The sequence below is a fragment of the Curcuma longa genome, chromosome 21 (genome assembly GCF_044706935.1).
Source record: "Curcuma longa cultivar G26 ecotype Majalengka, Jawa Barat chromosome 21, ITB_CL_G26_1.1, whole genome shotgun sequence".
Classification (NCBI taxonomy): domain Eukaryota; kingdom Viridiplantae; phylum Streptophyta; class Magnoliopsida; order Zingiberales; family Zingiberaceae; genus Curcuma; species Curcuma longa.
This window is the reverse complement of record NC_133881.1, coordinates 6,267,191-6,290,628: the sequence shown is the minus strand read 5'-3', so window position 1 is coordinate 6,290,628 and position 23,438 is coordinate 6,267,191. Positions and strand designations below refer to the sequence as shown.

General features: G+C 33.9%; 2 protein-coding genes across 2 annotated transcripts in view; both read right to left on the bottom strand.

Annotated features, from left to right (window-relative positions):
* The window catches only part of LOC141815683 (uncharacterized), a gene marked incomplete in the record, with an annotated part of 13,544 nt that extends 8,509 nt beyond the window's left edge, over positions 1-5,035 (bottom strand). Inside the window, 3 exon segments of the mRNA XM_074703635.1 lie at positions 3,249-3,434; positions 3,735-4,177; positions 4,692-5,035. Of these exon segments, the coding sequence (XP_074559736.1) occupies positions 3,249-3,434; positions 3,735-4,177; positions 4,692-4,767 (705 nt within the window).
* Positions 5,036-6,027: 992 nt separating this feature from the next.
* On the bottom strand, positions 6,028-11,170 carry LOC141815556 (uncharacterized). The gene is made up of 4 exons (XM_074703503.1): positions 10,967-11,170; positions 7,621-7,829; positions 6,603-6,663; positions 6,028-6,527 (listed from the first exon to the last, which is right to left on the bottom strand). The coding sequence occupies exons 2-4, from the start codon at positions 7,815-7,817 to the stop codon at positions 6,267-6,269; spliced, it is 519 nt and encodes a 172-aa protein (XP_074559604.1). The 5' UTR covers positions 7,818-7,829; positions 10,967-11,170; the 3' UTR covers positions 6,028-6,266.
* Positions 11,171-23,438: the final 12,268 nt, after the last annotated feature.

Here is a 23,438-nt window from a genome sequence, read left to right as displayed (position 1 = left end):
GAAACGATAGGAGTAAGTCAACCTGCAAGAATAAAGAAACTCTAGTAGAAAAATTTATTCTAGATAATAGCAAAGCATATTAGCACACACTAGGTCTAAATATGGAACAAGGTGAAATATAGGATGATGCAGGAAGTACCAATTCAGCATTCACTAACATTAATTATTTGTTAGCATAACCAAAGCATTTTTTAGATACAAAAAACACACAAAAAAACATGGTATAGAACAGTATAAAGTCCATCTGCAGATTATACAAATATTTGGTGAGAAAATAATAACTAAAATGTCATTCCTCAAGTTCATAGCTGTGAACTGGATGTATGCACGAACCCTATTTGACATATTACTATGTACTGTGACTGTCAGTGATTTCATCATTTACAATTGTAATTGAAAAAAATATATGACAGGTGAATTATAATTGTCCAATAAATTTGAGAATATAGAAATATAATCAACAAGGTTAGCACACATGTTCAAATTACAAATATTGTTTGGGCTTGGATGGCATGCAATGTATATTAAAACATATAATTAATGGTTCTTAAGTGATAAGTAGTACTCATATGCCAATATTTTAGGCTTCCAATCAAGATTTATAACCATGTTACACACCATTAGCTATAGGAGTTTATCTTCCAACATGATTATATAAAGAAAAAAAAATCAACCAATGAAACTAAACAGTTGGGCACACTTTATTCAGAGAGAACATTTCATCATATACATGGTATTCTCAACTATAAAATTATAAATTACACAAAGATACCTGTTCAAAGTACAAGGTGGTTGATCTGAAAGCTAGCTTTGAAAGTGAAGACAGCATCTCAGCTTTTAACTCATCATTTAAAGCACCCAATAATAGTTTCTTACCAGCCTGTAAATGAACTAGAATTTTAAAAAAAAATCACAAGCAGACAGCATCTCAGCTTTAAACTCATCATTTAAAGCACCCAATAATAGTTTCTTACCAGTCTGTAAATGAACTAGAATTTTAAAAAGGATCACAAGCGTATTGAATTATAAGTATGTTTTTCTCTTATATGAAATTATTTGCAGGATAGATACTCCCTTTTTCTCACGCAATCATGAACTACAAAAGGAAAAATTATTTCAAAATTTTAATTCTTTATTATTGGTGAAAATATGAAAAACAAAAACAATAAATCTTAGTGTTAACTTCAGGCCAGTTTGCATTGTCCATCAATAATTCATATTAGGAGAATATTCTTTACTAAATGTGCATTTCCAAGACCAAAAACTGCATCCAAGTATCAGATCTTTCTTATGCATTCAATTCTACCCTTTTTAGTTTCACTGATATACTTAAAAGGATGGGATGGTTCAGATGAATATACTGGTATCAACATATACAATTTCATTAGCAAATTTCTTACTACCACAGTTTATGCAGCAGATATAGCTCCTTACCAAAATAGTTTCCACACTAAATTAGTGGATGAATTGATTCCACTAGAGTATACAAATAAATTATCTAACCAATCCAACACTAAATGCATAGACAATAAGGAGTACCTGTCCACCATCAAGCAAGCAGACCAAGCACAATTCCCAGAAAGAAATCTTCTCATCACAAACAGTGTTTTTATTGAAAAAAAATGTTACTTATCCCACTAGGCAAACTAAAAAGCTAAGGCCCTCTATTATTACCAAAGCAAGGATAATATCACACAGAATCACACAAACATAAAAGACCTCACACAATCAAAAGGAGAAATTTATATTTACTAAAATATGCTCTAATATGTGGAATCTTAACCCTTTTTAAAAATTGATACTAAATCTTGTTCTTCACAAAAGAGTGATTCAATTCGTCACAATAAAAATTAAAATTCTAAACAATTTTTAAAAATTCTCCAGAAATATAATAACCTCTAAAATTTTGATTTGCATAAACAACTTTAAAATCTTAAATAATTTTAAATACAACAACCAAGCTTTATCCCACTAGATGAAATCAACTATATGAATCATTCTACGCCACTGGACTCTATCCCTTACTATATCATCATTTATATTTAAATAAATTATATTTTATTTTATTGTTACTAACCAAGACTTTTTTGGACTTCCTCTTCCTCGTTTGATTTCACATCGCCTAACTGGAGCATCTATTGGTCGTCTACATGCATAGCCGTCTTAAACATGTCTCCTAGAATTTTTCCTCAATAGGTGCAACCCCGACTTTCTTTCTAATATTTTTATTTCTTATCTTGTCCATCCTTGTATGTCCGCACATCCATCTTAACATCCTCATCTCTGCAACTCTTATCTTCTGCTCATGTGCTCGAGTCATAGCCTAACATTCAACTTCATACAATATAACAGGTCTAACCGTCGTTTTGTAAAACTTTCCTTTAAGTCTTAGAGGTACTTTACGACCACAAAGAACATATGACACTCTCCTCCATTTCAATCATCTCGCTTGTATTCTATGTAAGATATCTCTCTCAATCCCCCCATCTTTTTGCAAAAATGATCCTAAATACTTAAAACTCTCAGTTACAAGCAACTCGTCATCTCCTATGTTAACAATTGTCTCATTACGTCTATTTAAATAATTTTAAATAGAATGTAAAAAATCTTGCCTATGTTAAGTTCCTTAAGACCTTTAACTGAAATTTTAAATCCCAAAAGCGCATCAAAACTATTAAACAAAAAAAAATCAAGTACTCTTCATGATTTCCACAATAAATGGTTGAGTTCAGTGTGCTTCTAGTTGCTAGTAAATTAATAGCTGAAGAAATATAATTACACTTTTCTAGTTGATAGACATAATATACAACATGCTATGAGAAATGAATATGTAATCGAAGTGCCTAACTTCAATGACCAAGAGAGCACTCCTTCTTAGCACATCATTGAAACTAAATATGAGATTCTACTCTTACACTGCCTAAAAGAAAATAGGACATATCTAATTTTTTGAATAGTCAGAAATTTGCGAACATAAAAAACCTGAAAGTAAATAAGTGAAGAATGTCATCGCTTGACCATTGTTTTCTCTTCTATAATTCCTTACAAAACCCACCAATATAACCATGTAGTCATAGAAAAGCAAGGAGTTGTCAAAGAATTCAACCATAACCTAGCATCTCAGCCTAAGGAAACTAGAATCCTGAACATAATTATACTGTAAGTTATAAAATGACTATTCAATGTTCCTACTCAGAATTAATAGTAAATCAACTTAAGGCAACTTTTTTGTCATAAGCATGATGCACCTTGTATGCTCTGGATGCAACCATCGGCGAGCATTGCATTCTAGGAAGGGCATGAATTGCAGCAATGGACACATCAAAGGGTGACGTTGATGAGCCAACAATATTCAGCAGTATTTCCAAAGTGATGAGTGCAAAATCCTTAGATAACAAAGCAAAGCATGCTGCAGCAAATAAAGATGCTTTTACCTATGAAAAAACAGATCACAGGACATACCAAATTAGTGTCCCTAGTCTAAGAATAGTGAAGAATTTATATCTAAAAATAGTGAATAGTTAATATATCCTAATGTGTTTAATACATGATACCAATAAACACCATAAGATAAGAGCATGCTTAGGCTGTCGAAAACAGGCCTTCCGTTTTCCATTGCAGTTCCACTATTTATTTCTCAAATGTGTACATAGTAAAAAGACAATGATATCATTACGTGAGATACTGAGAAAATGATATTTGAAGTGAAAGAAAGTAGGAGAATCTAGGATCACCTCAGAGATATTGGAAGATTGTAGGCTGTGAAGTACAATGTGTCTTATGTGAGTACTATCCTTGGCAAGATCAGCCCAACAACCAAAAAGCCGCAACGACAATGTTTTAGATTCAGCATCACCTGTGTCATAAACTACTTTCACTCTTTTAAGCATCTCTATATAATTAGGTACTCTTCTCTTTGCTAGAATTCCATTATACCATTTTCTTTCCTTCCTAATACGTGGCATTTCTAAGAGGAATACTTTCAAGACACATTGCCTTGTATGGTTATCTCCACACTTAAATGCATTGGCAAGCCGAAGAAGGATGGTGTTTGCAAATGTTCTGTCCTCACCTACAACCAAATTGTACATATCTGCAATTTCCCTTGTAATGTTTAGCTCCTCACTCCATGTTTGGAGTATTGGTCCCATCTTCTCAATTGCCATTATGCGTTTATCTGGATATACAAGCATGGGTAAATAGAGAACATAAAGCAAATGTAAGTTTCAAGTGAGAATGACAAGAAGCACAGACAAGCAGCATTGAGATATGTTGTTCTACAATAGGCTTTTAAATTTAATATTCACAATATTTTTGATGCTTTTTTTGTCCCTAATTTCATCGATCCCAAATCCCAATGATACGACAACAATTCGCAATCCTAGTTCTGAATTTGGTTCGCTTATCAATTCAGCTGTAACTAACAAAATTTGTGTAAGTTGCTATCGTTGACCTTATGGCTGCAATAAACCTCCACGTCTCACTCTTCACTTTTCATGCTCATACATAAAGAAAGCGCACTTCTTCTGAGCAAACTAGAAAATATAACAGAGAATCATATTTCCAGACAGATAAAGTGTGCTCATGCTAGCCTCCAAAAAACCTCCTTTTCGCTTTCTACGGTTACAAAGAATGCACTGGATAAATTCATGGTTGTAGAGAGATAGAATGATGTAGAAGAGACGACCAACCAGGGCACTTGGAGCGAAGGCCCTTCTCGAGCTCGATGCTCCACGTCATGGCGCAGGCCGCGGGAATTTTCTCCATCGCCCCTGCGATAAACCAGTAAAGAAAGGAGACAGGGAGACCAGATTCGAGGGCTTTCAGAGGCCGCCAAATTTGGGAGAGTAGCCGCGAAAGCAAGTTTCAAAGTCACGGGTTCCTTTCCAGACAAGTTAGTTAATCTACGCGCCTCGTCCCGCCGCCACCAAGCACGACGAACACCTGCGATAGCACGCGGAGCTACCGGAGTTGCGCCGCCTGTGCTCGACAGTGATCGAGAAGAAGAGCAACGGCAGCGCCCGCTCGCGGCGCGTGAAGAACGAGTGAGACGAGAGTAGGCCGCCTGCCCTTCTATGGCGATATTAAAGAGGGCTAAGGCCCATATAATTTTTAGGCCATGTGTGATTTATGAGAATTTTTTTTTCCTTTGTTTTCTTAAAAATATAATTTAATAATTGTAAAAAAAATAAAATATTTATTATAAGATTTTTATATTTGACCCTATAAGAATAATAGGGTTGTAAATAAATTAGACAAGAGTAAATTTAATTTTTAATTTAATAAAAAATTTATTTATCTTCTATAAATAAAAGTAGAATCCATCATCCTAACCACCCCACACAAAGGAGGATATTGTATCTCGAACCCTTGTCCTCTTCTGCAACTCTACTTCATTGTAACTAACTCAGCTATGTCCTGAAGACAATAAAAAATTTATTTATGCTCATACAATAAACAAATCAATTAAATAAATAAATTTGAACGTCTATGTAATTTATTAATATTTATAAATAAAAATAATAAATTATTCATAAACAAAATTTATAAAAATTAAAGTTTTAATATCAAACTCACTAACTAATTAAAGAAATTTAAAATTTTAAAAATTTCAAACAATCAAACAAATTTAAATTAAAATTTCAAAATATCAGACAAAACAAATTCAAATCAAAACTCAAGCCCATAAGCAACAAAAGAAATAGAGAGATTTTTCTTTAAGAAAACATTGTCAAATTTTTTTTTATCAATGTCCATAATTTTTTTTAGATGACATAATTATCACCCATAATAAACTGCAAAAGGTTGGAACCGCCAACCAATTATCACCCATAATAAAGATTCTATAAAAGGTGGAATCCGTCATTCTAGCAATCCCACACGATCAACTTCTTCAAAATATCAACAAGTTGCCAATTATTTTCACACCATAAGCACAAGCATGCAATTTAGTTAAAGAATCATGCCATCTGAAACATGCAAACTATTCTAAAGGATAAAAGATCATATTCACAAGAACCAGTCTCGCTACATCATGCTGGCATGACTTTCAGCTCGAAAGCACCATATAGCTACTACTATACATACTCTAACTTTCGATACCTCATCAATTTACAACACGAAACTCTAGTTGACTTGAGGCTGTCAGTTAGGCAGCTTCGACAGCCAGGATCAGTAGCCAAGAAGATCAGAAAGGTAGAACAGAAACTTAGAACTGATAAGGTGAATTTACACTGGCAATGGGATGGGGTCATTGTTAGGAGAGGTTATGCTAGAGCAGCAGCAACTCGATGTTTCTCCGAGCTACCACAAGCAAAGCCTTCAATTCTCACCTTTGGGCTCCCCCCGAAAGAAGAGCCACAGGTCGGCGACCCTCTTTCAACTCTTCTGGCAGGGTTCGCGGAGGGAGAGTGCCTCAGGGAAGCGGCAGAGGATTGTTTGACAAACTGAGCATCTTGGATGACTGGATTGTTAGTATGCATGGGAGGAGAACCGGAGAAGAACGTGTCGTTGTCTGAGTCATACTCCTGGTCGCAATAGAGTTATTTTGATGAACAACAAAAGAAGAAGAGAGCAAGTATCATATAGAGGGGGGTAGTTACCTGGTTCAGAAGAAGATCAAGAATTTCAGGAGCACAGTCCACTCGGTAAATAGACTTCATGCTGAAGTGAAGCAGATTGGATTCTTATTTAGAAGATTAAAACTATAAATGAGTATGTTTGAAAGTACAGCCACAATGTGATTATGGTGAATAGGGAGCATAAACAAGTTCTTAGAAACATTAAGAAAAGAAAAGAAATGTGATCAAAAGAAAGTTTGTGCAGATTGATTAATTTGAACAGTTCAGTACGAAATTGTTATTTTTTAAATAATAAGAAGACACATCTATAACCCAAATTATCTTTCATAATTGTCTGTATTTTAAATATGTGATGACTAATAGATTCATAAACAAGTTCAATACGTCAGAATTTAACATGTAACAAGCACAAGATGGTCAAATAAAACTCTACTTATGTAAATAAAGTGATGACCCCAAAAATATTTTAAACTTTCTAATGTCGTTATAAGTTATGTGCATGACGGAATAATAAACAAAAACTTTAAATATTTAAACTATTAAAAGAATTTGTTTAGTATCTATTCTGCCAACAAGATTTTCTGTTATTGACATATATTATAGTGTTAATCATCAGCAAAAAAAATCTTTGGCATTAATATTCTTATGAAAAAATACAGAACAATTATTAGCTTCAATAAGAGAGAGTATTTTAGTGTTTATTTTTTATGTATACATACATATCACTACTCCACATGATTATCATGCATAATTTGGTTGAATAAAAGCTACAAGTTGTCGCAATAACAACTTATGGCATAATTTACAGGAACGTATCGTTTTCATAGGGGCAAAATTTGCAATTTTCTAACTCCAAAAGATAAAACAGAGAAAATCCTGCTAACTTATTTCCAATACAAACTCAAGAAAAAAAGGTGCAAAAGTAGAATTTGTTGTGCAAAATCATCAAGTAAATTGGCATATGCTACTTTGAATAATAGGAGGTTGAGAAAATGGAGACAACATATCTCATAATAATTTGAATAAAATTAAAACTCACCCCTTCGTCTTGGAACTGACTCTAGTGAGAGTATTAATCAAACATGGAACTCTTGTAGCACGATGAGGTTGAGGACAGATGACTTCAGATCTTGGACTTGGTTGGTTATCAATTTGACAAAACCTTGATTTTCTATCTGCCATGCAATCTGGATAGAATTGTCCAATGCCACTAACTATCACATTATAATTCTCCATTTTGAATGTTTCCTGTGTTGCACAATAGGTCATTATTAACCACCAAAAATCATCACAGAAGTATGCCTCAATGTAAACAAACAAAAAAGAAAAGAAAAAAAAAATCAAGCAATGATAATTGAAGCCTAGTCTTTATTTCCAGGTCATTAGATTGTTTAGTATTCTATCAAGAATATAAAGTGTGAGATGGTAAAATCTCAAGAACGACAGACTAAGTTGCCTAAAATAAAATATAAATTTTATTAAAAGATATGTCTTGGCATAGTAGAAGACAACTGAGACAAGATACTTGAGGGTTCTAACCAATTACAAAAATTAACATCAAGCAATTCATGAAAGATGAAGAGTAATGAATAACAATTGAGTGATTAGGGAACTGAGATGAGGATAGTAAACACATTTGGAGGGTATTGCTTAAAAACTATATAACGGGCAATAACATCTTCACAAAAGAAACAATATCACCATCTATTAGCATTTATCCAAAAGATTTAACTATAGCTTTAGACTCAGAAGTGAAAATGAATGAGCGCAAACTCACAGATGCCTTAACAGAATAATTATAAGGAAAATTATCAATTAGAAAAACAGAAAATTGCATTCCTAATTTTTCCAACATTTAGCCTAATTGGTCATTTCAGACCCTTAGGGTTTGTTAGTTGGAAGATATAAATCAAAAGATGAATGGGGGCAAATACATGAATGAGAATTTGGATGGGGATTAATTTTGTCTATTCATTTGGATGGACAGATGAATTAAATGATCCATCCATCCAGTCATCCTTTCACTGTTCAACTGGAAGGATAACTAAATTTAAATATGGTAATCATATCATTATCTTTTTAACTCCTATCTTCTTTTCTTTCACAATGCATCCAACTAATTATGTAATTAATAAATGCATTTTTTATTACATTGATTTCCTAGCTAGCAAGGTGTGGCAGCTATGTAGTGGAAGCCAATGATGGCACCACGCTAAGCAGTGTTGGTCACACAAACAATGTTGGTGTTGCTGGTGGTGGACGTTGGAGCTAAGGTCGCTAATGACATTGGTGTTGTGAGATGCAAATGTTGGTGTTGCCAACAACAAATGGCATTGGTGGTTAGGTGGCAAATGTTGGTGTCGTTGCAAACAATCAATAGTGTGTTAATGTTAGTGTTGAGGGCGAAAAATGTTGATGATAAAGTGGCAAACGACATTGGTGTTGCTAGTGTGTGGACGACATAAGTGCATGAGCAACACAGGAGAAATCTTCACAAATATGTGGCAGATGCAGGTAATAATATTCCACAAGGAGACAGTAAATGTGCCATCATTTTGTTTATAAAGATTAAAGAGTTAATTTACTAATTAGCTAATTATTCTCATCTGCCCTTCCCTTAGTTTGCTCATTCTCCATGTGCCAAAAATGAGGGAGAAATTGAAATTTTTGTTCCAACTTATCCCTACTAATTGTTTCATCCTTCTAACCAGACAATCAAACAAATGTACATATAAGTGTATTCATCCACCCATCTCATCTTTGACTTATCTATCTAAGCGAACATGTCCTTTGGGTAATGTAATAATTGTAATTTGAGTTAAGAATTAATAACACATAAAAATGTTCCTTAAATGTAATGTTGTTAAGTGGCTTTTTTAGATGCTTGACTAAAGGATCTTTACAGATGAGAGAAGTGTCACTAAATATGAGTTGATTAGCATCATGTTGGATTCATATTTTAGTGCCATGGTGGTGTAGGTATGATTAGCATCATCTTGGATGCTTTTTGAAGGAGGTAGTTTGTTAAGAGGCTCTTTTAAGATCAAGTATTAGGGTTTTCTTAAATGTCCTTGGTCCTCATGGAAGGGATTAAATAAGATAAAAGTTTATCTGTTTACATGTATTGAATGTTTCTTGATAACAGTAAGTTACTGATGGACTATTCTTAATTAAGTATTAAGGCTCAAGTAATGCTCCTTCTGTTTTATACCAGGAATTATTAAGGTAGGAACTAGCCTGTGGAAACAACATTCATGGAACTCACACAATTTATGATAATTTTGAATAGTCTGGGCATAATGCATATGTATGAAAAATGTTGGTATAACTCCATGTACCATCTCATATAGGTAAAGTTAAGTGTCTTATTATATTGGGTATCATAGTTTTTGTGCCATCATCCAACAATTATCTAAAGAGTAATTATTTTTTATTTTCATCATTTTTCTATTAAAAAATTTAGTTTGTCCAAGTTTTCCAAAGTCTACGTCATCTTGCAGTTTTAATTTTAGAATCTTTGCATACTAGTATATATATATATATCCTCTCACGTTAGTGGTGGTGTTTGACTGTTTCCTTTCATCATGTCTATCTAAGATTATTGACATAGAATGATGCTTAAATTGGAAAAAGGACACACTATGTATTAAACCAAACAAGAGACTACCTATATGATATATATATTTATTTTTGTTTTTTATAACGATGAACGTGGTTAAACAAAGCACTGTTTATGATATGCAAGATTTTTGTAAAAAGTCGAATTAAATGCAGAAAATTTAATTAACCAAATATTAAACAAAAAAACTTTCAAAAAGAGAGACTTTATACAAACAAAAACGGCTAGATGCCTATAAGTTTCATACTTTTCATCTACCATAATAGAAGTTAGTTGATCTTTCAGAAGCAAACACCAATGACTACATTATAAAAAAAAACCAGTCAAGGAAAAGGAAAAATTTTACAAAACCCCGATAAGAAATGACAGGAAACAAACAGGAAACAAGGAATCCCAATCAATTGAACATGTGAACTCGACCAGAGCATATTACAGTTACAAAGAAAAGGTAAAATCACAGATCGAAGCATGTCCAATACAAAGTTCCCCTTTTAGGCGAAAAACATTAGTAATCAAATATTAAAATACTAACAGATCAGATGACCCAAGTTATAGATAGTTCTATTAAGTAACAATGACGGTAAGAAACCAGCAAAACAACAAAACCAGTGGCTCCGAAATTTAAATTTTAATACCTATCAGAAACTCCAGGGAATAAACGAGCTGAAATCGCGGAACAATCAAAATTTAAATGTAGGATCCAAGAATTTTCATCTCCAGAATATAATAAAAAATCATTTACAACCAGCGCATCTCGCATTCTCACCGGAGTAAAGAAAAAAGGCCGATTCCCTCCTAGATCAAAAGATCGGAGCCCAGAGCCAGCGTAACACCAGATCTAGCTCTTATTTCGCCCCAAATGTACAGATCTCGTGCCTCTCCGCTAGATCATAACAGGATCGAAGCAAACGAGCCAGGAAGACCACGACGGCGATCATCGCACTCACCGAGAAGCCAAGCGCGAAGGGTGCAGCAACTGCAAATCGCCTCCTCGAGCCCGAGCTGCTGCTCCCTTGCGGCATTTATATTCGCTCCTAAGCGAAGGTTACGGACGTCCTAATCCCTCGTCTTAACTCTAATTAATCTCGTTCGTTTCCTCTAATTTTTTATCTTTTCCAATGACAGTTTTTATTCCTCCCCTTATTAACAAACTACACATCGGCGTCTTTACCCAAAATTTACCAAATCAGTGATTCGCCAGCTCTTGGAGTTTGTTAAGCTGTACGTACTCTATTGTACGCAACACGTCCGACAATTCAATTTTAAAAGGTAAGCTTCCTATGGCACAAAACGCGGGGTCCACATTTTAACAAATGGGAGAGCGGGTCTATTTGGAAAGGGTATTCGGTGATTAAATGGGATTCGAATCTCGCCTCGGGCCTGCCACGTACGCGTGACGGGGATATTATGATTCCCGCCACCCGAGCGCCCGACCTGCCGTTACTTTACAAAACGGCCGTCATTCGTTTGGGCAGGGCACGGATTCAAATTTGGAAGCGGTACTTTCTCTAATAACCGTCCGATTATGATCCTACGGTGAAATAATTCTAATTCCGTTAAAAGGTACCGGATTTGGATAATCAGCTGGAATTTTACTAAATAAGTAAATATAATAAAGAAATAAATCTGCTCACGTTTATATTTTATACGCGACGAAATTCTAGTTTGCCCCCCAGATTTTAGTGAATCTCTTAATTTTCCTCTAAGTTTTTAACGAATAACATTTAGCTCCAGAGTTTTCAATGTAACGTATTTGTAGAGGTTGAAGTTCTATTTCTGATAAATAAAGATGTCTAGATTTTATGTATTAATAATTATATTTACAAATTTATGTAATTTTTTTTAAAAGGAAATGGATGATTGAGATTTAATTGATTGGCCTCACAAATTTGACATTGGTAGCGCTGTGTATTATTTTTTAAAAATCTATAGAGCAAACTGAAAACCTAACAAATTTTAGGGGCATATTAAAATTTGGAATAACGTATAACTGACTTAGATTTAGATTAAACTTACGGTTTATAATTTGAGCTTTTTTTATATATATACCCCTAAGTTTTTCAATTTTCCTTTAAAAATATGGATTCTTTAAGAGCAAAAAATCATAAGGACTAAAAATATTCTTATTCTAGATTTATTATAGTATGTAGCAATTTTGATTTAAAATTATTATAATGTGTAAATATTTTGATATAATAATATTCCATGGGTAATAATTTTAATCAATTATGATTAATTATAATGATTAATTTTATTTTAGTTTATAGTAGTTTTAGTTAAAATTACTAGAACAAGAATATTTCCATTAAAAAATAGGATAAAATGCTATTTAAATATTTTTAAAATTAAATTTCCCTTTTAAAAATAATAGATGCTTTTTTTGCCCATTCTTTAATGGAAATAAAAATATACATGCAATTAAATCATAAAAAAATTTAAAAAGAAAAATGAGTATATTAAACTTAAGACTCATTTGTTTGAATGTATGTTTATACTTGGAGAAATTAATTGGCACGAGTAAACAAAATTGAGATTTTGGATGTTTTTTGAAGTTAATACATAAATCAAACACATTGTTTATATATATATATATTTTTCCCATATAATTATTTTTTAAAATTGTACAAAATATTTATAAATTGTGTTAAAATCTATCACCTATATGACTTCTATAATGGTGGTAAAATATATATTTTTTAAAAATGCCAAATTAATTAACTAAATTGATTAAGCATATACAATTTTCATTAATTCAATCATTAATGTAAATTTAAAAAACTTGCTCGTGATATGTTGGACATGAAAAGTGACGTTACAACAAATTTCTTTATTCCTTTACTTAGAGAAAAAGCAATTAGTTGTGCTTAACTTGTTGGGACTAACGATTCTCTTCCTTAAATCAAAGGGGACCAATCATGCATTATTCTTTTCTCTAGTGATTTCTTCAACTCATGCTTCATCTTTCGTTTTCATTTGTCAAAGGAACATCTACCCCGATCTCTCTCATTTTCGATTCATCCTTCCAACTTGTCGGCACTAGATTGTGATGCAACACGAATGCAAATAGCAAGTGTGTGTCGAATCATAAGCTATGAGGAAGAGATCGATCGATTCATGGAAAAGAATGAGTAGGATAGCTAGATGATGGTTGGTAATTAGGTGCATGATTGCAAGTAGTTCCTAACTTTTTGGTTTCCATCAACTTCACTATTGAATAGCATCCATTCTTTTTTTTTTTTTTTTGTTTTTGCTTTAGAGAAGAAGTAGTTCACACTTTTCTAAGTTCTCGATCATTCTTTACCAATTCTATGCATATCAAACTTCAATACATCGTGCATTGTTTGACTCCAAAGATCATGACTAGAAAACGATGGCCAAATTCAATTGAAAATTAGTTCTAAATAATGAACATATAAATTCTAATAACATAAATAAATAAATTTTTTGCTAATAATTTTTCCGTTTCATTTAAAAAAAATTACTTGCATTTAATTTTATATGTCCACTTATTGCGCTAGTTTTTCTAACATGAATTAAAAATAATAATGCCTCAATGTAAAATTTATAATTTAATAAATTTTAGAATCATTTACGTCATAACAAAAATTATTATGATTTTTTTTATAATACAGATAAATTTGAAATATAATTTATACACACTTAAAAGTCTGGACCAACAAAAAGAAACATCTAATGGATAGAATCATGACCGAGATGCAGCACTTGATTCAAACCCCAATAGAAAGAGCAAGGACCATCTTTGGATTCATAGGTTTCCATATCAAGTATTTGGATCTTGTGAGCCAATTAATCATGAGATGTATGATCTGATCCTATATTTTACACATCAAATAAATTTAGGAAGTCAGGTGACTCATGACGTAACATTTCAGCATTACTAATTATTCGAATATCACATACATATGTTACTTGAATTTTGAATCTTGACTATTTAAAAAAATATTCTATCTTTTGCCACCATCAGATCGTACCCTAGAAAACTCATAGGTTTCCTTTCTTTTTCTTCTGTAAAAAGTGGAATCCGTCACCTTAGCGGCCCTACACGATCGGCCCCACGACCCTCTGTGAGGAGATAGGTTTCCTTTCCTAAACAACATTCACATTGTGTTTGATTACATTTCTAAGGCCTCATTTCTCTTCTGCATGTAATCCCACATTGCTTGTCCCAGCAAGTTTTAACAATAATTTCTTTTAAAATAGAAACACTTTGCGTGTTGAAAATTCACACCAGAATGCTTGGTCTCTCTATACTTTGATAAAATGATTTTCAGTGCGTAAAATGCTCATGACTGTCACAATTTGTATATTGCGTTTGTTGGATAAATGTGAATGGAAAAACAAATGGAAAAAGGAGATTCTATCATGCATAGGACTTTAATCCCATGATTAGAGTTTCATTGTAATATGTGTATATCATAGATGCGTTAAAGGAGAGTGAATAGTATGATTTTTTAGCATTTTCTTAGTTTTTTAAATATGTCGATTATGCTTGTAAATCAAAGTTATGTTGCAATAGAAATAATGAAAGCAAGAAGAATAACAAGCACAATAAATACAGTTTCTTTTTACTTGGTTCACAGCCACTGACTGCTACTTCAAAACCCACAATCTTTGATCGTTTACGTATGAGCAATTCATTATATAACTCTTTCCTTACGGAAAGACACTATCTATTGATTTACTTGGCCCACACCTATGTTCTACCTTCTCATTGGAAAATACAAAATTGCACCGCCATTTGAACATAGAAATACCTCCTATTTAATTAAAATACAAAAAATTTGATGAATAATCATTTGACCTTAACTATCAGAATTAAGCATACGAATCTAATCATTAGAATTGTTAACTAATGAGGAGTAAGTATTGAAAGAAAAAATTATCTTTTGTGGAAATTCGAAGTATTACTTCAATATATTGATAGAATCTTTTTCTCAACTTTTGTCTTTAATAGAAAGACACAGCTTTTTCCCATATGATGTATAAAATACCATGAAATCCAAACCAAAGAATTGTGAAAAGAATATAATAAATAATTAAGTTTCTATTTCAACATACAACGAAAAAGACAATATATAGGATGATGGGTAGAAGGAGTCTTTCCCTTGGCTTGATCTATGGACCGAAATGAGGAGATATAAAAAAGTCCACCACTCCCAAGGATCCCTAAAATTGGATTAAATTCATTATAGATCCAACAACAAACAATAGAAGTATTGAGTTGTTTAGTCTTCGATCTTTTATTTAGATCTTATCTTATATTATATATTTTATTTAGATCTTATCTTATATTATATATAAGTAAGATCTAAACAATACATATCATATAAAGTAAAAGAAACAGAAACATATATGCAAATACATAGTATATATAGGATGCTCGTTCTTTTTTTTTTATTCGGTAATCGGCCCAATCTTTTTTTAAGAAAAGACTGGGCCGACTTTAATTGCAATCAATTAGGAGAACAAACAGGAATTACTGAATTATGCACACTTAGCTTTTCTCTTTATCTAGCTTATCTACTGGTTCGAATTCGAATTTGATCTCTTTCCATACTTCACAAGCAGCGGCTAGTTCAGGGCTCCATTTGCTAGCTTCACGGATAATTTCATTACCTTCACGAGCAAGATCACGTCCCTCATTACGAGCTTGTACACACGCTTCTAAAGCCACCCTATTAGCTACTGCACCAGGTGCATTTCCCCAAGGGTGTCCTAAAGTTCCTCCTCCAAACTGTAGTACGGAATCATCCCCAAAGATTTCGGTCAGCGCAGGCATATGCCAAACATGAATACCCCCTGAAGCCACGGGTATAACACCTGGCATAGAAACCCAATCTTGAGTGAAGAAAATACCACGACTTCGATCTTTTTCAATAAAATCATCACGTAATAAATCAACAAAACCTAAAGTCATTTCGCGTTCCCCTTCCAGTTTACCTACTACTGTACCAGCGTGAATATGGTCTCCACCAGACATACGTAATGCTTTAGCTAGTACACGGAAATGCATACCATGATTTTTCTGTCTATCAATAACTGCATGCATTGCGCGATGGATGTGAAGAAGTAGACCATTGTCACGGCAATAATGAGCCAAGCTAGTATTTGCAGTGAATCCACCAGTTAAGTAATCATGCATTACGATAGGAACTCCTAATTCTCTGGCAAATATGGCCCTTTTCATCATTTCTTCACATGTACCTGCAGTAGCATTCAAGTAATGCCCTTTAATTTCACCTGTTTCGGCCTGCGCTTTATAAAGTGCTTCAGCACAAAATACGAAACGGTCTCTCCAACGCATAAATGGTTGTGAGTTCACGTTTTCATCATCTTTGGTAAAATCAAGCCCACCACGTAGACACTCATAAACTGCTCTACCGTAGTTTTTTGCAGATAATCCCAATTTTGGTTTAATAGTACATCCCAATAGGGGACGACCATACTTGTTCAACTTATCTCTTTCAACCTGAATGCCGTGAGGCGGGCCTTGGAAAGTTTTGGAATAGGAAGTGGGAATTCGCAGATCCTCCAAACGTAGAGCTCGTAAGGCTTTGAAACCAAACACATTACCCACAATGGAAGTAAACATGTTAGTAACAGAACCTTCTTCAAAAAGGTCTAAAGGATAAGCTACATAAGCAATATATTGATTATCCTCCCCAATAACAGCCTCTATGTGGTAGCATCGCCCTTTGTAACGATCAAGACTGGTAAGTCCATCAGTCCACACAGTTGTCCATGTACCAGTAGAAGATTCGGCAGCTACCGCAGCCCCTGCTTCTTCGGGTGGAACTCCAGGTTGAGGAGTTACTCGGAATGCTGCCAAGATATCAGTATCTTTGACTTCGTAGTCAGGAGTATAATAATTCAATTTGTAATCTTTAACACCAGCTTTAAATCCAACACTTGCTTTAGTCTCTGTTTGTGGTGACATAAGTCCCTCCCTACAACTCATGAATTAAGAATTCTCACAACGACAAGGTCTACTCGATATGGATTATGCGTGAATGAAACCTTTGACAAAAATCTTTCAAAAAAAAAATAATATTCAACTAATATTATCAACAAATTTCAATGTTATGTTAAAATGAAATGGTTCGTTATTAGACCATGTATTTGATTCATCAAATACATCATTATTGTATACTCTTTGATATATATGACGCAACCTTATGTTTGTTTTGCAAATTTACAATTAAATTTATCTCCTTATTCTTTTGAATCTAATCTAAATATCTAAATACTAAGAAAAATTCCCTCTTGACAGTGATATATGTTGTATATGTAAATCCTAGATGTGAAAATAGGCATAATTCATCCGAAAAAGGGTATAAAGAATAGATAGGCAGAAATCAAATATCTAAAAAAAAAAAATAGAAAGAACAATAGCCAACGAGATCGAAATACTGAATCATAAATGTAGTTCGGGTTCAAATTCTATATATATTGGAATCCAATATGGATGGTCTTTTCTATAATGATAGATAAATTAAAGAGACTTACTCGTGATTTCATGTACTTGATATTTCTTTTGAAAAAAAAGAGGGATTGGCTGAACTTGAAAATTTACTCTTTACTCATTCAATGAGTATACGATTGAATCGTATTCGGTTGGGTGACACCAACTAAATCGAGTGCTAACTCCCATTTATTTCTTATTGTATTGAATTAACCGATCAATCTGCTATCGGACATTTATTTTCCCCTTGGCATGGCACTATTCCAAAAAAATTTTCGACATATTTCACTTTAATTATAATTATGAGAATCAATCCTACCCCTTCTAGTCCTGCGGTTTCCACACAAAACCTAGGGCGTATCGCTCAAATTATTGGCCCAGTACTAGATGTTGTTTTTCCTCCGGGCAAGATGCCTAATATTTATAACGCTTTAGTAGTTAAGGGTCGAGATACTGTCGGTCAGCAAATTAATGTGACTTGTGAAGTACAACAATTATTAGGAAATAATCGAGTTAGAGCTGTAGCTATGAGTGCTACGGATGGATTGACGAGAGGAATGGAAGTAATTGATACGGGAGCTCCTCTAAGCATTCCAGTTGGCGGAGCTACACTCGGACGAATTTTCAACGTTCTTGGGGAACCTGTTGATAATTTAGGTCCTGTAGATACTAGCACAACATCTCCTATTCATAGACCCGCACCCGCCTTTATAGAGTTGGATACAAAATTCTCAATCTTTGAAACAGGAATTAAAGTAGTGGATCTTTTAGCTCCTTATCGCCGTGGAGGAAAAATAGGACTATTTGGGGGAGCTGGAGTAGGTAAAACAGTACTCATCATGGAATTGATCAACAACATTGCCAAAGCTCATGGAGGCGTATCCGTATTTGGCGGAGTAGGCGAACGTACTCGTGAAGGAAATGATCTTTACATAGAAATGAAAGAATCCGGAGTAATTAATGAAAAAAATATTGCAGAATCCAAAGTAGCTCTAGTCTATGGTAATGAATGAACCGCCGGGAGCTCGTATGAGAGTTGGGTTGACTGCACTAACCATGGCGGAATATTTCCGGGATGTTAATGAGCAAAACGTACTTCTATTCATCGACAATATCTTTCGTTTCGTCCAAGCGGGATCAGAAGTATCTGCCTTATTGGGGAGAATGCCTTCTGCAGTGGGTTATCAACCTACCCTTAGTACAGAAATGGGTTCTTTGCAAGAAAGAATTACTTCTACCAAAAAGGGATCCATAACTTCGATACAAGCCGTTTATGTACCTGCGGACGATTTGACCGACCCTGCTCCTGCCACGACATTTGCACATTTAGATGCTACTACCGTACTATCAAGAGGGTTAGCTGCCAAAGGTATTTATCCTGCAGTGGATCCTTTAGATTCAACGTCAACTATGTTACAACCTCGAATCGTTGGTGAGGAACATTACGAAACTGCGCAAAGAGTTAAGCAAACTTCACAACGTTACAAAGAACTTCAGGACATTATAGCTATTCTTGGGTTGGACGAATTATCCGAAGAAGATCGTTTAACTGTAGCCAGAGCACGAAAAATTGAGCGTTTCTTATCACAACCCTTCTTCGTGGCAGAAGTATTTACTGGTTCTCCAGGAAAATATGTCGGTCTTGCAGAAACAATTAGAGGGTTTCAACTGATCCTTTCCGGAGAATTAGACAGTCTTCCCGAGCAAGCCTTTTATTTGGTGGGTAACATCGATGAAGCTACCGCGAAAGCTATAAACTTAGAAGAGGAGGGCAAATTAAAGAAATGACCTTAAATCTTTGTGTACTGACTCCTAATCGAATTATTTGGGATTCAGAAGTGAAAGAAATCATTTTATCTACTAATAGTGGTCAAATTGGCGTATTACCAAACCACGCCCCCATTGCCACGGCTGTAGATATAGGTCTTTTGAGAATACGCTTTAACAACGACCAATGGTTAACGGTGGCTCTGATGGGTGGTTTTGCTAGAATAGGTAATAATGAAATCACCATTTTAGGAAATGATGCGGAAATAAGTACTGATATTGATCCGCAAGAAGCTCAACAAGCTCTTGAAATAGCTGAAGCTAATTTGAGTGGAGCTGAGGGTAAGAGACAAGCAATTGAAGCGAATCTAGCTCTCAGACGAGCTAGGACACGAGTGGAGGCTGTCAATGTTATTTCCTACTAGTTAAGTCATTAGATCAAAATAAAAAGAATAAGTTTTTTAAAAGTTCTTTATATATACACCACATGTTGATTTTGCTAATTGAACACAATCAAGTCTAATCTGATAAAAAAAAGAAGATGGGTAGAAAAACTTATTAGATATCATTTCATTGACTCCAGTATCTAATAAGTTCTACCTACTATTGGATTTGAACCAATGACTACCGCCGTATGAAAGCAATACTCTAACCACTGAGTTAAGTAGGTCATTTATCACTACAAATAGGAACCCATCACTTCGGGAATTATAGATAGAATAGGATTTCCAAGCAATACTAATTTCTTTCTGTTAAGCTTAAATAAAATAAATAAATCAGAGAGCTATCATGTGGGATTATGAAATATCTATCTTGACAAGAAATTGTCTATATGTTAAGATGTCTATAACAAGGGCTATAGCTCAGTTGGTAGAGCACCTCGTTTACACGTGCGCCAATGCTTTTCAAAGGAGCCAATTATGCAATGAACATAATTGATCGTATTGAAAAATTGATGTCTTACTCCATTCCATAGGTTCGAGGGAACAAGAGAACAATAGCCTGACCTAACAAATATTTGGTTCGGTCCGATTCAGGCGCTAATTAAGTTGCCAAATCAAATAGAACCCACCAGTGATTTGATAGTTGATAAGGTAAATACCCATCCCATTCAATGCTAGGCATAATGAGTATAAGGGACTCAAAAAAACCTCTTTTCGCTCTATGAACTTGAAGGTGTATGAAGTCTCATATTCGACTGTTCCAGCGAGGCGATAGAGATTCTATTTAACTTAGGTTAATCTAGGCCGAAGGCAGACCTAAGTCAACGTAATACTTCCTTGAAACACTTTGGTATTGCTCCTAGATCAGAATACAAATAATGAATCATAGCACATGGAGCCATCTCATTATCTTCCTCTAAAGATAAAATATGGTAGAATAACTGATCTTTACATCAGTTGATGGAAGAGCCCAATGCAACAAAATGCATGTTGGGTCTTTGAAACAGTTCAAATCATTTCGATAATAATAAGTTTGATCCGTTTTACCGAGAAGGTCTACGGTTCGAGTCCGTATAGCCCTATAATCCTAATATATTTTATATTATTTTAGTATAGCTTTCATTTCCTCATAGTTGTGGCCAGGTATCGTAGAAATGAAAGCATTACCAAATCAATTTAGGAAGTGGAAATCATGACATGATTCCGACTAAAAACTTCAACCTGACCCAACGAAATCTAATTCTAAGTAGCATGGGTCTAAGACGTATTCTTTTTTTGGTCTTAGGTCTTGTATTTGTAGAAAACCCCTGTCCTGACTAATCACTAATCTTTTTTTGGCAGAACAAGAGAAACCTTATTGATTGATTCACAAATAATGGAGAGATAATGAATTGGTACTAAAGGATTAACGTTATATTCTATGAGTTGGGGGGGTTTGGGTTGGGGGTTTGATTTGGTCTATTGAATCATTCGATAATATGTAATTCTTTCATTAGAAAATGTAATGTTATGTAAATCTTTTATGATTCCGTCGATTAGATTACTCCACTCTTTGCTATGTTTCATTGTCTAGTATCTAGTATAGGTGTACTGTAAAAGTTTTTTTGTGTCGGAATCTACCCCATTGTTTGGTGTTATCATTATATTAATAATATTAAGTGTTATTGCCATAACAAAACAAACGAGTATTTTGGTTCATTCCAAATCGTAATCTAGTTTATTACTAGAGATTGTTCCAAAATAGAAAGAATCTTTTATTCTAACTCTAATGAAATAACTCCATCCTTCTTATTTATTTCTGATAAGGTGAGATGGTACAGGTTCAAAGTTTCCAATTTTTTTTGTTTTTGTAGAGAAAGATATAACTTGTTATATGTCACCTCTCAATTCAACGGATTGAATCAAATTAATTAAGAAAAAAGGAAATGAAATAAATAATTTGAATATACTAATTATAGACTATTTATAGTATTTAATTAATTATTAATTATAGGATATTTATTTTATAATATTATAATAATTATTATAATAATTATTATAATAATTATTATTGGGATATATTAGGTATTAGGATTATAATATAGATAGTAATCATAATAATATATAAATATATATATATATTAGGTAGGATATTATAAATATTAGGATATATAGGATAATATAGGATATTTTAGTATTTTATTAACTTGTTTTTATAGAATTATCTTTTTATAGAGGATAGAGAACCCAAGACAAAGTGAGAGAATCTTGTTTTTGTAAGAAGGAGCACCCTATGTCTACACCATATCTAAATAGAATCGAAATAAAAAATGTAAGTGGGATTTTCTTAGGTGAATCTTTAAACAAAATATGTCCCACAGAAACTCTAAACTATGCCGTTTGATCAAAATATATTCTTCTTTCGCCTAAACTAAGATAAGAAGTTCTGGATAAATTGACACTTCCGATTCGAATCGAATAATTCAGCATATTCCACATTAATAGGAGTACATTTATGTTTCTGCTTCACGAATATGATATTTTCTGGGCATTTCTGATAATATCAAGCATTATTCCTATCTTGGCATTTGTAATTTCCGGAGTTTTAGCCCCGGTTAGGGAAGGACCGGAGAAACTATCTAGTTATGAATCGGGTATAGAACCCATAGGGGATGCTTGGTTACAATTCCGAATCCGCTATTACATGTTTGCTCTAGTTTTTGTTGTTTTTGATGTTGAAACGGTATTTCTTTATCCATGGGCAATGAGTTTCGATGTATTGGGTGTATCCGTATTTATTGAAGCTTTCATTTTCGTGCTTATCCTAATTGTTGGTTCAGTTTATGCATGGCGAAAAGGAGCATTGGAATGGTCTTAACTAAATATTCATACAATCAAAATAAAAAGGAAGGAAAAGATTACATTGAGACAGTTATGAATTTGATTGAGTTTCCCTTACTTGACAAAATAACTACCAATTCAGTTATTTCAACTACATTGAATGATCTTTCGAATTGGTCAAGACTTTCCAGTTTATGGCCGCTTCTCTATGGTACCAGTTGTTGTTTCATTGAATTTGCTTCATTAATAGGCTCGCGATTCGACTTTGATCGTTATGGATTGGTACCAAGATCGAGTCCTAGGCAAGCAGACCTAATTTTAACAGCCGGCACAGTCACAATGAAAATGGCTCCTTCTTTAGTAAGATTATATGAGCAAATGCCTGAACCAAAATATGTCATTGCTATGGGAGCCTGTACTATTACAGGAGGTATGTTCAGTACTGATTCTTATAGTACTGTTCGTGGAGTCGATAAGCTAATTCCTGTCGATGTCTATTTGCCGGGCTGCCCACCTAAACCAGAGGCTGTTATAGATGCTATAACGAAACTTCGTAAGAAGATATCTAGAGAAATCCTTGAAGATAGAACTGTGTCTCAACAGGAAAATCGATGTTTTACTACCAATCATAAGTTTTATGTTCGGCGTAGTATTCATACTGGAAATTATGATCAAGAATTGCTCTATCAATCCGCATCTACTTCAGAGATACCTTCTAAAACATT

What these genes read in the sequence shown, in the direction of transcription:
- LOC141815556 (XM_074703503.1), bottom strand. Translation starts at nt 7,817, where the DNA reads ATGGAGAATTATAATGTGATAGTTAGTGGCATTGGACAATTCTATCCA. An exon ending in GTCAGTTCCAAGACGAAGGG is followed by an intron (nt 6,664 to 7,620) that starts GTGAGTTTTAAT and finishes GCTTCACTTCAG; the next exon opens with CATGAAGTCTATTTACCGAG. An exon ending in TTGATCTTCTTCTGAACCAG is followed by an intron (nt 6,528 to 6,602) that starts GTAACTACCCCC and finishes TATTGCGACCAG; the next exon opens with GAGTATGACTCAGACAACGA.